General features: G+C 52.2%; 1 protein-coding gene across 1 annotated transcript in view; it reads left to right on the top strand.

Annotated features, from left to right (window-relative positions):
- Positions 1-3,529: 3,529 nt before the first annotated feature.
- The window catches only part of LOC115837294 (mucin-20-like), a 12,390-nt gene continuing 668 nt past the window's right edge, over positions 3,530-15,251 (top strand). The window contains 5 exon segments of the mRNA XM_030822804.1: positions 3,530-3,605; positions 7,321-7,962; positions 7,965-8,417; positions 8,535-8,702; positions 11,899-11,990. Of these exon segments, the coding sequence (XP_030678664.1) occupies positions 3,530-3,605; positions 7,321-7,962; positions 7,965-8,417; positions 8,535-8,702; positions 11,899-11,990 (1,431 nt within the window).

The raw sequence follows: 15,251 nt of genomic DNA, 5'->3' as shown, positions 1-15,251 counted from the left end.
CTATTTACATATATAAGCTACTTTCATACCTGCCTACTGATATATGGACTTCAGAGTAATGTGGCCCATATCGATTTTCTAGGATCGTTATTTTGTTTGTTGTTTTTCTCCCCTCCTCCCCCTATTTTCTCTTCATAGGACCTGAGTTTTCTCAACTTGCTAAAAATGAGCTTTCCTAATAACTCAGGACCTACCTATCTAGGAATAAACTATCCTAGCCCTGAGAGACCAGACAAACCTGAGACCAGAGACTCATTTTCTTCTACAATGCTTTCTCCAAAACATGTTTAAAAAGAAAAGCGGAAAGGTGAAAGGAAACTATCTTGAGTCCCTGAAAATCACTCAGCTAAAGGGAAAAGTCAATCTGGGAACAGCTTAGGGCAAACCTGCCTCCCGTTCTATTCAAAGTCACCCCTCTGCTCACTGAGATGGATGCATATCTAATTGCCTCCTTTGGAGAGGCTCACGAGAAACTCAACAGAATGCAACCATCTGTCTCTCACCCACCTGTGACCTGGAAGCCCCCTCCCTGCTTGAGTTGTCCCACCTTTCCAGACTGAACCAATGTTCATCTTACATATGTGGATTGATGTCTCATGTCTCCCTAAAACATGTAAAACCAAACTATGCTCTGACCACCTTGGCACGTGTCACCAGGACCTTCTGAGGCTGTGTCATGGATGTGAGTCCTCAACCTTTGCAAAATAAACTTTCTAAATTAACTGAGAACTGTCTCAGATATTCAGGGTTCACAGTTTGCTGTCTCTCTTCACTAGGAAAGTTGTTCCATGAAGGCCGGGATCTCTTTTACTGAGTGATGTATTCCAAGTGCCTGGAGCAATGTCTGGCATATAGAAGGAATTCCATGTGTTTGTTAAATTAATGAACTAGCCTCCTATGCTCATTCACGGTGAGAGCTGAGTTTGGCTAAAATATGGCCCAGGAACTTTCTGCATAAGACTGTTATGGACCCCAGGGCTAACAGTCATCTGCCAGGCTTGTAAATTTCCCAAATACCGAGGAAAATGGTCCAAAATTCAGCAAACCCAGGGAAGCTTTCAGCCAGGCTTCCTTTCCAGGGATTCCTCACTTCCTCATCTGCAGTGGGCTGGGGTGGACTCACCTGCTGCTGGAATGAGGAAGCCCCAATCCCTGCAGGGGTGGGGCTGGAGGAGGGCTGGGGTGGCTGAGAGGAGCTGCATTCTTGTTTAGTCTCTTCTCCATCTTCCCTTGGGATATGCCTCACAGTGGATCGCAGCTACTACATGGGGTCTAAGAGAATACAGTCCCTGCTGTGGCCCTGGCCTCCTCTCCCTACCTGACTCCTCCCAGCGAGGGGGTCCTTGTCTCATTTGATAAGCAAAGAGCTGGGGCTGAGTGGAGGATGGAAGGGGCTCAGCCTACAGATCAATGGTGTCCAAGATCCCCACCCCAAGTGCTGGGTTTTGTCCCCTATGGACCCCCCTCAACCTCTTCTGGGGAGTCTTCCTCCTCCCATTCCCTCCCATTCCCTCCTTCTTCCCAGCAGCATAGCCCAGAGCAGAGTAAATTTCTGGAAGACAATGTCACACACCCAATGCAGAACCCCAGACCACGGGGCCAAAAGGACCCTGTAGATCATGTTGACAGAGGCCCAGAGAGGGCAGATAACTTGTACGTTCACGCAGCTCCTGGGTCAGTGTTAAGGAGAGAGCTGGAAATGGAACGTGGACCTTCTGATTTTCTTTTTCTTTTCTTTTTTCAGACAGAGTCTTGCTCTGTCGCCCAGGCTGGAGTGCAGTGGAGCAATCTCAGCTAACTGCAAACTTCACCTCCCAGGTTCAAGCAATTCTCCTGACTCAGCCTCCCAAGAAGCTGGGATTACAGGCACATGCCACCACACCCGGCTAGTTTTTGTATTTTTAGTAGAGATGGGGTTTCACCGTGTTGGTCAGGCTGGTGTCGAACTCCTGGCCTCAAGTGATCCGCCCACTTTGGCCTCCTGAAGTGCTGGGATTACAGGCATGAGCCACCACACCCAGCTAGTTTTTGTATTTTTAGTAGAGATGGGGTTTCACCATGTTGCTCAGGCTGGTGTCGAACTCCTGGCCTCAAGTGATCTGCCCACCTTGGCCTCTCAAAGCGCTGGGGTTACAGGCGTAAGCCACTGCACCGGGCCTGGTTTTAAAGTTCTTTCCAGTTCTGAGATGTTGTGACTCCCTGATGCGGATCCAGCAGGCTTTCTTCTACCCAAGAGCTGCCTTCATCAGCGCTCCTGCCCTGAAATTCCCAAGCTACCTTCTCTGGTCACTGGCCAGTGGCCATAACAGTTCACGTCCGTGGCACACGGAGGGAGTAAGATTCTTCTCTAGGGCGTTTGGAAATATATTCAGTAACTACATGTCCCTTCTCATGGCTGCATCTCTAGCTTGGCTGAGTCATCACCCTCACGCGTCCTCTCTTCCTAGGCCCTGAGACCAGATGAGTGCCCTCATCTTTTCTCTCTTCCCAGCTAGTCTCTTCCCCAGCCCCATGCCTTCAGCTGGCCGATGTTCCTGGCTTTGACTGGGATGCAGAATCACAGGATGATGAAGATGGAAGGATATTAGCAGTTGGAGTTGTCCCACACTGGGGAGCCGTCTCTTCTCCCCAACGCTTGAGGATCAGGGTGGATGTCAGGGTTCTCGCTCATTTGCTGAGCACCTAAGATGTGTATATTTTTGATGAGCATCAACTGTGTAGCAGGCACCGTGTGAGAGCTTTACTATCGCATGAGATCCTCATGACAACAGCCCGGCGAGGTAGCGTTTATCCATTTACAGAGCAGGAAGTGAAGGTTCAGCCTGGCTCTGAAATTCACCCTCGGTGATAGAGCTAATCATGCCCAGGACCAGGAATGAAATCCGGGTCTGACTCAAAGCCCAAGCTCCAGGCACAGGAGGGGGTGGTGGTGAAACGTGACCTCCTGTGGCCTTCCCAGCACAAGACTGAGGGGTCAGTGTCACTGTGGAAGTGATTTGGCTGGGCGTGGTGGCTCACGCCTGTAATCCCAGCACTTTGGGAGGCCAAGGCAGGCGGATCACATGAGGTCAGGAGTTCGAGACAAGCCTGGCCAACATGGTGAAGCCCCGTCTCTACTAAAAATATAAAAATTATCCGGGCGTGGTGGCACATGCCTGTAATCCCAGCTACTCGGGAGGCTGAGGCAGGAGAATTGCTTGATCCCAGGAGGAAGAGGTTTCAATGAGCTGAGATCTCACTACTGTACACTCCAGCCTGGGCAACAGAGCAAGACTCCATGTCAAAAAAAAAAAAAGCTAGTGATTCCATATCTTCAAATCAAATTTCAGTGTTTACTAGGCAAGGAAGGCAGGGGGGGTCAGCCTGCTGACAGCCTCAACCTGCCAGCCCTCAGCCTGCACATTTGTGATCACCTGGCCACACACCTGGGCAGGAGGCTGCCCCTCCCTCCTCCCTGGTTTGAGGAAGCAGGAAAAGGTACCCGTGAGAGACAGCCAGCAGTTCTGTGGAGCAGCAGTGGCCAACTAGGATGGGCTGTCTCTGGGGTCTGACTCTGCTTCTTTTCTTCTTCTGCTGGGAGGTTGGGGTCCCTGGGAGCTCTGCAGGTAAGGAAGCCAGAGGGGCCTGGTGGGCCTCTCCCTAGTGGGGCTCTGGGAGGGAATTTCAGTATGAGCCACCCTTCACGGGCAAGGGCAGGCTCTCTCGGGTTGATTATAAGGAACCACAGGGCTACCTGTGAAGTGCTATTATTGATGATAAAAAGTGTGCAAATGACGGTGTGTGAGTGTAAGCGTGCCTGGCGCTGCAGTATTCACTAATCAACCATGACGGTGTGTGTGAGCGTAAAGGTGCCTGGCGCTGCAGTACACACTAATCAACCATGACGGTGTGTGTGAGCGTAAGCGTGCATGGCACTGCAGTATACACTAATCAACCATGACGGTGTATGTGAGCGTAAGGGTGCCTGGCGCTGCAGTACACACTAATCAACCATGACGCTGCCATCGTAAGGGGTGGCTGAGAGTTTGTCCTTATGAACGTGGGAGAGTAAGTGGGGCACAGAGCCGGGGTGCAGGGAGGTGCCAGCTGGTGATCATTGTGCAGAAAGCTGAAGAATGTGGCTTAACAAGATTCTGACTCCTCCAAGTGTATTACCTAGCATGGATTTCCTTCAAAATACAGATTTCGTGTGAAAAGTCCAACTGCCACAAACTGCTTGGGAAGAGTGGATGCTGAGAGGCAGGGCTTTTGTGAAAGACGGGAACGAACCCTGACCTGTCGTTAATAGGAGTTGTGCCAAACTCATCACATACATTAAAAACTAAAAAAGGATTTATTTATTTATTTGTTTAGAGCAGTTCTAGGTTCACTCTAAACCTCGAGTGGAGAGGCCGGGTGCAGTGGCTCACACCTGTAATCCCAGCATTTTGGGAGGCCGAGGTGGGCAGATCACCTGAGGTCGGGAGTTGGAGACCAGCCTGACCAACATGGAGAAACCCCGTCTCTACTAAAAATACAAAATTAGCCAGGTGTGGTAGCAGGCGCCTGTAATCCCAGCTACTTGGGAGGCTGACGCAGGAGAATTGCTTGAACCTGGGAGGTGGGGGTTGCAGTGAGCTGAGATCTTGCCATTGCACTCTGGCCTGGGCAACAAAAGTGAAACTCTGTTTCAAAAAAAAAAAGAAACTGGAGTGGAGAGTATGGAGTTCCCATCCCCACCACTCACAGCCTCCCCCATCATCGACGTCCCCCACCAGAGTAGCACATTTGTTAGGACCGAGGAATCTACTTTGACACAGCATTATCATACATTATATTTTTAACCCTCACAATGGCCCTCCAAGATCCGCCCTGTTCTTACCATCCCCCACCTCCACTGCTTTAAGGATGAGGCCACTGTGCTTCTGGGGATCCAGTAAGAACTCCGGAGCCAGGATCTGACTCCACACAGGCCTGAGCACTGCACTCCGCGGCCTCCTGCCTGTGCTCACCGTGGCCTGGTTTACGCCGCACGTGTCCCGTGAGCTCCACCTTACAGGTGCAGAATGCAGGCTTGGAGCTGAGAGACTTGGCCAGGGTCACAGGGCGGAGAGCAGATTCTCCAGCTCAGGGTCCCAAGTCCACACGCTTTCCTCTCCACCAGATTTGAAGACTGTACCAGGAGAGCCGCAGTGTTCCGGAGCCACCGAGGGGCTGGGCCGGGCTTTGCCATATTTGAAGCGACCCCCCTGGACCCGAGAGACTGTGGGCTTGGGGAGCACGAGGAGGTTTCACAGCAGAAAGGACACCCCGGGGCTCCTGGACAAGCCGGAAAATGTGCCAGGGGAAGTCAGGCTCCAAGGGCACCACTCTGGGCTTCTAGCTGTGTGGGCTGGACCAAGAAGGCTCAGAGAAATGATCTCAGGCCTTGAAGTGGGGAGCAGAAACTGTATTATGAAGGCAGACAAACAGTTCCTGCAAAAGTGAGATTTGTGTGTGCAGCTGGGCCGCACCAGAGCAGCGATGAGAGCGGGCGCCCAGGACTCGCCGACACTGCCTGGGGGTGCAGCCCGCACTCCTCACTATGGTCAAATCCACTGTGTGTGCTTTCCAGTGGCCCGGGAGAGGACTCCATGGGGGAGGGATGCTCACCTTGTGGGCTTTGGAATATAAGCCCTTTCACCTTCTCCACTGTCCTCACCACCTTGGCAAGGCAGCTATTGTGACCCTGTTTTCTCAGGTGAGGACGTGGAGGCTGGGAGGGGTCTGGATACTGGCCTGCCTAGTAGGAGGCCGAGTCAGGATTTGAACCAGCAGATCATCTGACCCCAGAGCCGGTAGTGGGCGGCACAGCAGGAGCTGCAGCCGAGGCTCTTGACTCCTGCCTCGTCATTCCCTGAGGTCCACAGGACAAGCAGCCGGGGACCTGGGGCCCCATCCTGACGCCCTGGGGAGAGGTGCTAGGCCTCTTTTGGATCTATGGGCTACTTTTGGACCAGTGGAGCCGGGTAAAGACCATCTCAAACCGTGTGCCAGGAGAGGTCAGACTCCAAGAGCTCCACCTTCGGGCTTCCAGCTGTGTGGGCTGGACCAAGAAGGCTCAGAGAATTAGGGGGTTCGTATTTGATCCTTTTCCTTCCAAGACTGGGATTACCAGATAAAATACAGGGCATCCAGTTACATTTGAATTTCAGGTAACAATTTCTTTTTAAGTGTAAGTATGTAGCCAATATTGCATGAGAAATACTCATGCTAAAAAGTTATTCGTCATTTATCTGAAATGCAAGTTCAAATTTAACCGAGTACCCTGTATTTTTATTTGCTAAATCTAGAAACCCTCTCCAAGAGGCTCCTTGGCCTACTCACAGGGAGAGCCCCATCTCCCTCTAGACAGGGGAGGCCCCTTTCTCAGGCCAGAAAAGATCTTGTAGTGAACTACGCAAGAGGCTGAGGCAGGAGGGTCGCTTCAGCCCAGGAATTCAAGGCCTGCCTGGGCAACAGAGCAAGACCCTGTCTCTGGGGAAAGTATCCTACCGTAGCCTCCCTCGGGACCCGCATTCCTCCCTCCTCAGGGCCAGGCAAGGGAGCAGCCCTCTGCTCTAGGCAGAAGTGCCAGCAGCCGCTCTCTGGAAAGCTAGGTTTTTCCTGAGCTGGCTCCCTGTGTCCTGTGGAAAATGCCTGGCCACAGTTTCTGTGGTTCCCAGGCTCCAACCCTGCAGTCCTCAGCCCTCATTCAGGAGGGGCCTCGGCAGGGTGGCGAGCGCCCTCTTTCCCTTGCCAGAGCCCCAAGGACTCTGCCAGATCCCTCGCTTCGGCAGCAGCACTGCCCACCCTGTCGCTGGAGGTTCCTCCCCCTCAATCCACCCAGCTACCCCGAAAGGCAAATCATAGGCCTTTCTCGTCTTTTAAGGGTTTTTACTTCCATGGGGAAGCATGTGTTGGATGAGAAAAGTATCCGGGGAAGGGGACACAGGTTCAGAAAGCTCTGCGAGTCCTGGACGCTGGTCTGCCTTCTTGGCTCACCCTGGAAGGTGGACGCTGGCCCCACACATCCCCTCTTAAAGACGCAGGCCGAGAGCCAGCAGATCCCAGGGCTTGCTGGCCCCAAGTGAGCTGTCGGGGCTTCAGAGGACGCTAGTCATGGCAACCCCAGCTCCGTGGCTGCCGCTGGGCCTGGGCTTCCCAGGACTCCCTCCTTCTTGTTCACTTATGTAGATGAAAAATGAGGTAACGGCACTCCCCTGCCCACCCTCCCCCCAGAAGTGCCCAGGGTGTAAACGCGATAGCTTGTGTGAAGCCCACTGGAACCCAGGCTCACCAAGTCAGTCTTAACCAACACAGGCCCCAGCACCCGCAGAGCAGACACTGCGACGACAACAGACGACACAGAAGTGCCCGCTATGACTCCAGCACCGGGTCACGCCGCTCTGGGAACTCAAACGCTGAGTGCCGAGACCTCTTCTAGGGCCGCAACCCCAGCCGGCCCCATTCCAGAAGCAGAGCCCAGGGGAGCCAAGGGGATTTCCCCTGCAAGAGAGACCAGGACTTTCACAAAAACACCTCCCGACTTCATGGTGCTGATTGCCACCTCTGTGGACACATCAGCCGCCAGTGGAAGCCCCGAGAGAGGCGGAATGACCACAGTTCAGACCGTCACAGGCAGTGATCCCGAGGAAGCCATCTTTGACACCCTTTGCACCGATGACAGCTCTGAAGAGGCAAAGACACTCGCAATGGACATATTGACATTGGCTCACACCTCCAAAGAAGCTAAGGGCCTGTCCTCAGAGAGCAGCGCCTCTTCCGACGGCCCCCATCCGGTCATCACCCCCTCATGGTCCCCGGGATCTGACGTCACTCTGCTCGCTGAAGCCCTGGTGACCGTCACCCACATCGAGGTTATCAATTGCAGCATCACAGAAATAGAAACAACGACTTCCAGCATCCCTGGGGCCTCAGACACAGATCACATCCCCACGGAAGGGTGAAGGCCTCGCCCACCTCCCATCCACCAGCTCTGCCTGACTCCACTGACGCAAAACCACACGTCACGGAGGCCACAGCCTCTCCCGAGACCCTGTCCACAGCCGGCACCGCAGAGTCAGCTGCACCTGATGCCACGGTTGGGACCCCACTCCCCACCAACAGTGCCACGGAAAGAGAAGTGACAGCACCCAGGGCCACAACCCTCAGTGGAGCTCTGGCCACAGTTAGCGGGAATCCCCTGGAAGAAACCTCAGCCCTCTCTGTTGAGACACCAAGTTACGTCAGAGTCTCAGGAGCAGCTCCGGTCTCCATAGAGGCTGGGTCAGCAGTGGACAAAAGCACTTCCTTTGCTGGGAGCTCTGCTTCCTTCTACAGCCCCTCGGAAGCCGCCCTCGAGAACTTCACCCCTTCAGAGACACCCACCACGGGCATCACGACCAAGGGGCCCTTCCCCACCAGCAGGGACGCTCTTCCTTCTGTCCCTCCGACTACAACCAGCAGGGACCCTCTTCCTTCTGTCCCTCCGACTACAACCAGCAGGGACCCTCTTCCTTCTGTCCCTCCGACTACAACCAGCAGGGACCCTCTTCCTTCTGTCCCTCCGACTACAACCAGCAGCAGCCAAGGGACGAACAGCTCCTTAGCCAAGACCACGACCTCAGCGAAAACCCTGATGAAGCCCCCAACAGCCATGCCCACCACTGCTCGGACGAGGCCGACCGCAGACGGGAGTGCAGGTAAGTGGTTCTTGCCGGTGATCTTCGGGGATTTGGGATGCGGAGTTTCCAGGACGTCTCCGCACTTGAGGAGTGGAGAGGAAGGAAGGATCTGGAGCCTATTCAGAGCCTGCTCCTGATGTCGCCTCTTCATGATCTTCTAGTGGTTCTTGACGAAATCAGGAAAAGGCAGATGGAGGGTTGTGTATGGAAAGGTGGAGATGGAAGTCCGGAGAAATGGTTTGCGGTCTCGGCTCTGCCTCTAACAACCCAAGTGACCTTGGGCAAGTCCCTGTCCCTCTCTGGGCCTCAGTTTCCCCACCCATAGTTGGAGAGGGTTGGAATGGGCGCTGAAGTCCTGTCCAGCTCTGACCTTCCATGAAGTGCACTGTTGAGCAGCTCTGGAAGCTTCTATTCCAGCCATAGCCACACAGAGGAGCAGCAGGCAGGCATCAGGCCCAAGCTGCTGCTCTCTGACGGGCTCAGACCCCATGAAAGTGGGGCCTGCTGGATGCATTTCCTGGGATTTATGCCATAGATAGTGACTTAAAATAAATTAATACAGGCTGGGCGCGGTGGCTTACACCTGTAATCCCAGCACTTTGAGAGGCAGAGGTGGGCAGATCACCTGAGGTCAGGAGTTTGAGACCAGCCTGACCAACATGATGAAACCCCGTCTCTACTAAAAATATGAAAATTAGCTGGGCGCAGTGGTGGGCGCCTGTAATCCCAGCTACTTGGGAGGCTGAGGCAGGAGAATCACTTGAACCCGGGAGGTGGAGGTTGCAGTGAGCTGAGACAGAGTGAAACTCCATCTCAAAAAAAAAAGTAAGATAAAATAAACAAATAAATACAGCAAAGTCTTGGGAGTTTAAAGCTACATCTTTGAGGCAACAGGGACTTCAAAGGGGAGAAGTTCATTGTCAGAGGCTGCTTGGTCAGTCCAGCTTCTGGTCAGCCTGTAGTCTCCACCTCCACTTCCTGTCACTCTGCACTTGGGCCTCATCTCTGTGTATCCGCAGCTTGCTCCCACCTTTCTGGGGGAGGTGGGAATACAAATATTAATCACAACCACTCAGTACAGAAAGATATTATTGAATATCTTTTGTATTGTAGGTAGGGGTGATATAAACACATTTCACACCCAGTAAGCATTGGCCCCAGCTGAACATTCTCTCTGATGCCAGGCAGTGTGCCACCAGCTTTGCATATGTTACCTGATGCCAGGCAGTGTGCCATCAGCTTTGCATATGTTATCTCCTCTATTTAACCTTCAAAACAGCCTTATGAGGTGGGTAACACGACCCCATCTGACAGGGTTAAAGATGGTAGCTAAACTGCCCTGGAAAGTGAAGGGGTGGCCTGCCCCTCCACACCTGTGGGTATTTCTAGTTGGGTGGACAAGAGACAGAAAAGAAATAAGACACAGAGACAAAGTATAGAGAAACAACAGTGGGCCCAGGGGACCGGCGCTCAGCACACCAAGGACCTGCACCAGCACCGGCCTCTGAGTTCCCTCAGTTTTTATTGATTATTATTTTCATTATTTCAGCAAAAAGGAATGTAGTAGGAGAGCAGGGTGATAATAAGGAGGTCAGCAAAAACATGTGAGCAAAAGAATCTATGTCATAATTAAGTTCAAGGGAAGGTACTATGCCTGGACGTGCACGTAAGCCAGATTTATGTTTCTCTCCACCCAAACATCTCAGTGGAGTAAAGAATAACAAGGCAGCATTGCTGCCAACATGTCTCGCCTCCCACCACAGGGCGGTTTTTCTATCTCAGAATTGAGCAAATATGCGATCGGGTTTTATACCGAGACATTCAGTTCCCAGGGGCAGGCAGGAGACAGTGGCCTTCCTCTCTCTCAACTGCAAGAGGCTTTCCTCTTTTACTAATCCACCTCAGCACAGACCCTTTACGGGTGTCAGGCTGGGGGACGGTCAGGTCTTTCTCATCCCACGAGGCCATATTTCAGACTATCACATGGGGAGAAACCTGGGACAATATCCCGCTTTCCAGGGCAGAGGTCCCTGCGGCTTTCCACAGTGCATGGTGCCCCTGGTTTATTGAGACTAGAGAATGGAGATGACTTTTACCAAGTATACTGCCTGTAAACATTTTGTTAACAAGGCACGTCCTGCACAGCCCTAGATCCCTTAAACCTTGATTTTATACAACACATGTTTCTGTGAGCTCGAGGTTGGGGCAAAGCTACAAATTAACAACATCTCAGCAAAGCTTGTTTAAAGTACAGGTCTTTTTCAAAATGGAGTCTCTCACGTCTTTCCTTTCGACATAGACACAGTGACAGTCTGATCGCTCCTTCTTTTCCCTGGAAAGAAAAATACTTATTATTTGTTGATTAGATAAGACACTCATATGATTGGAAATGGAAAGGTACAAAAAGGTACACCATTAAATGTCTTTCTGCCCTGGCCGTGCCCCCACCCGGCACTTCTCTTCACACATGTAACCCGTGGGGTTGCCTCTTGTGCGTCATTTTCTGCATATGAAATGTACATACGGAAGCAAATATATGTGTCTATTTCATCCTCCTCTTTTTTTTTTTTTTTTTTTTTTGGTTTTTTTTTTTGTTTTTTGAGAAAGAGTTTCGCTCTTGTTGCCCAGGCTGGAGTGTAATGCTGCGATCTCAGCTCACCACAACCTCTGCCTCCCAGGTTCAGGCGATTCTCCTGCCTCCGCCTCCTGAGTAGCTGGGATTACAGGCATGCACCACCATGCCCGGCTCATTTTGTATTTTTAGTAGAGACGGGGTTTCTCCATGTTCGTCAGGCTGGTCTCAAACTCCCAACCTCAGGTGATCCACCTGCCTCGGCCTCCCAAAGTGCTAGGATGACAGGCGTGAGCCACCGCGCCCGGCCATATTTCATCCTCCTTTTTCGTGCAATTGGAGCACATGATAAACTCAGAAGAAAAGGTTTTCATTTACTTTGTATTTTAAGTTCATATTCGTGGCCTTGTGTTTTGTCTCTTTGATTTTATTTATTTATTTATTTATTTATTTATTTATTTATTGAGACGGGGTCTTGCTCTGTTTTCCAGGCTGAAGTGCAGTGGCCTGATTTTGGCTGACTGTAACCTCTACTCCCGAGTTCAAGCAACTCTCCTGCCTCAGCCTCCTGAGTAACTGGGATGACAGGTGTGAGCCACCGCGCCCAGCCCTGATTTTCATCCTACTGTTCTCCATTCGCAGGTGAAAATGGAGGCTTCCTTCTCCTGCGACTGAGTGTGGCCTCCCTGGAAGACCTCACTGACCCCAGAGTGGCAGAAAGGCTGATGCAGCAGGTGAGCAGGCACTTTCCAGGCCAGGGGAGTAGAGGAAGGGGTGAGGTTTGCAGGGGCTGCCGGGAAGACCCGCAGGACACAGAAGAGCAGCTACCACATTTGGAAGGGAGTCTCGTTTCTTACGGATAATTAGGAGCTGAATCTGAGGGTCTCTGCCTGGCTTTGCTTCTGTGCCTTCTCCGAGTTCTTCATTTCCTTCTCTGCAATGTAAACACGTGACTGGCCGGAGCCCCCCAATTTCTTTCTGGTCCTGGGAAGCTTGGCCTTCTGGCCCCTGAGCGAAGGTCAGTGATATTGATGGGAGGGTAGGCCGGACTCTTGGTTGCAAGTGGCAGAAACCCAAGTCAGAGCAGTTTATGCAAAAAAAAAAAAAAAAAAAAAAGCAAGGTCTGAGGAACCTAGAAGCTTCTCTTCAGCTTCAGTACGGCTGGATCCAGCAGCTTCAACGCGATCACGGGGGCTTTCTCTTTCTCTCACTGTCTTAGCTCTACTCCCTTCATTCTTGAGTCTTCTTCATATGTATGAAAAGGCAGCCTTGTTAAGCGTAGATTCACAAGGCACTTCCCCTCTCCCCAAATTTTCTTTTCCTTTCTTTTTTCTGTTTCTTTCTTTTTTTTTTTTTTTTTTGAGACAAAGTCTCGCTCTGTTGCCCAGGCTGGAGTGCAGTGGCACAATCTCAAGCTCATTGCAAGCTCCGCCTCCCAGGTTCACGCCATTCTCCTGCCTCAGCCTCCCCAGTAGCTGGAACTACAGGCGCCGCCACCCACACCCGGCTATTTTTTTATGTATTTTTTTTAGTAGAGACGGGTTTCACCGTGTTAGCCAGGATAGTCTCGATCTCCTGACCTCGTGATCTGCCCGTCTTGGCCTCCCAAAGTGCTGGGGATTACAGGCGTGAGCCACCGCGCCTGGCTCCCTCTCCCCAAATTTTCATGTCATCCGGGGAAGAGCAGGTCTCCGTGGCCTGTAAGGGTCACCATGACTGACAACCCAATCAGGATCCCACAGGAGGAAGGATGGGCCCCAAGAACATAGGGAGGCTGGGCAGAAAAATCCCCAGAGATGGGCACTGTAGATGAGGACCATGACTGGGATGTATTTGCACAGGCTGGGAAAATTCTCCTAAAACCCACTGGACGGAACTTCCGATGGTGAAATTCCGGGGTCAGGGTTTTGGGGATGGGGATGGGTGTGGCTTGTTGGAGGTTAGACTGCGTCAGCTCAGTGCAGATGTCACGGGCCTGGCCTTGCTGAGGGGGCGGTGGTTCTCCTACTGTGCAGTACAAAGTAGCAGATGGGGCATGATGGGAAATGTCTAAGCTCTGCTCACAGATGTGACCGTGAAAACAGGCCCAGTGCACGGTCTAATGTGGGTTGCCTCTTTGGACAGCGCCCTTGCTGATACCTGAAGCTTGCATTTAGCACCTCTCAGAGTCAATGGGTGCCGCACCGCTTAAAAGTGGCTCAGGCTTCCTGTCATCCCTTGCAAGGGTAAACCTGGCAGAGATGCTGGCTGGGGTCTTATGCCAGGTGTAGGCTTCATAGCCAGGCTAGACAGGTGGAGTGATTGCCCTTAGCAGACAGAAGCAAAGATTATGTCCGTGGAGAGTGGGCTCCTTTGTTGCAGGCGAAAGAAAACCTCTGTCTGTCATAAGTAAAAGGGGGATTTGCTGGCAGCGTCCCAGAGTGCATAGAATCAAAGCAATGCCAGGAGAGCAGGCTTGGGAAAATAGGCAGGAGGGGCCCCAGGGGCTCTGGGGGCCAGACAATGGGATCACGCTGGCCGGGACACTGTCCCTCTTGCTGGTCAGTCACTATTGGATGCCGTCACAGGCCAACGGGCATCACGCAGCCTGCGCACACGTTCACACAGGTTCTCCGCTGCCTTTTTGTCTCGCTGGACTTTTTGCTCCAGAGCCAAAGTCCTGAGTAGGAACATTCGATAGGCCGAGCTTAGCCCTTATACTCCCTTGAGCCCACAGCCAGGTGCCAGGGGATGGGAAGAAGGGATATCTGTGTCCTTGGAGTTCTCTTAGCGGCAGCGAGGCCCATCGTGACTCCCACTGTAAGGAGTTCCCTAAACATGGCAACAGGGGTTTGACACCCGATGGCCAAATAATGACAAATGCCCCGGCAACGTGATAAGTAAAGCAGCAGAGTGTGAATCCTTGTGGGAGGGGGAAGCCAGTTGTTTTTGTTTTGTTTTCTTTTCTTTTCTGAGACCGAGTCTCGCTCTGTCGCCCAGCCTGGAGTGCCAATGTGGATCTTGGCTCACTGCAACCTCCGCCTCCCAGGTTCAAGCCATTCTCCTGCCTCAACCTTCTGAGTAGCTGGGATTACAGGCCCGCACCACCATACCCGGCTAATTTTTGTATTTTTAGGAGAGATGGAGTTTCAGGTTTCACCATGTTGGTCAGGCTAGTCTTGAGCTCTTGACCTTGTGATCCACCCGCCTCGGCCTCCCAAAGTGCCGGGATTATAGGCATGAGTCATTGCGCCTGGCTGGGAAGCCAGTTTTGTTTTCTTTTTCTTTTTTTTTCTTTTCTTTTCTTTTTCTTGAGACAGATTCTCGCTCTGTCATCCAGGCTGGAGTGCAATGGCGTGATCTTGGCTCACTGCAACCTCTGCCTCCCAGATTCAAGCGATTCTCCTGCCTCAACCTCCCTAGTAGCTGGGATTACAGGCGCCCACCACCACTCCTGGCTAATTTTTGTATTTTTAGTAGAGACGGGGTTTCTCCATGTTGGTCAGGCTGGTCTCGAACACCGACCTCAGGTGACCCACCCACCTCTGTTTCCCAAAGCACTGGGATTATTGGTGTGAGCCACCGCACCCGGCCGGGAAGCCAGTTTTGAATCTCAGGTCTAAGCCCCCAAACCAGAAACGATTTCAGGAATCGGAAGGAAACTGGGAGATCAGGAGCAGGTCAAGCAGCTGAGGCGCAGGCACCAGGCCATGTGGGGTTGGGTGTCAGTTCTCGTGTCCGGGGACAGCCCAACGGTTTGGGCTCAGGGATTAGACAATGAGCTTCGGAACCAGCTGGATCTGGGTGTGAATTCTAGTTCCCAACTGTGTGATCTTTGATAAGTTATTCCACGCGACTTTCATCCCTTATAAAATGAGGATCGTAACACCTGCTTTACAAGGTTGCTGTGAGGTTTAGATGACATAATGTGTGTGAGGCACCAGCCTGTGTCCGGCATGTAGGAGGCCCAGGAAGGGTTGCCGTCCTCCGCATGCACTCTGTCCCACTGTCCCTTC

This window comes from Nomascus leucogenys, chromosome 11 (assembly GCF_006542625.1).
Source record: "Nomascus leucogenys isolate Asia chromosome 11, Asia_NLE_v1, whole genome shotgun sequence".
NCBI lineage: Eukaryota > Metazoa > Chordata > Mammalia > Primates > Hylobatidae > Nomascus > Nomascus leucogenys.
Note: the sequence above shows the minus strand (reverse complement) of the source record. Positions and strands in the feature narration are given on the sequence as shown.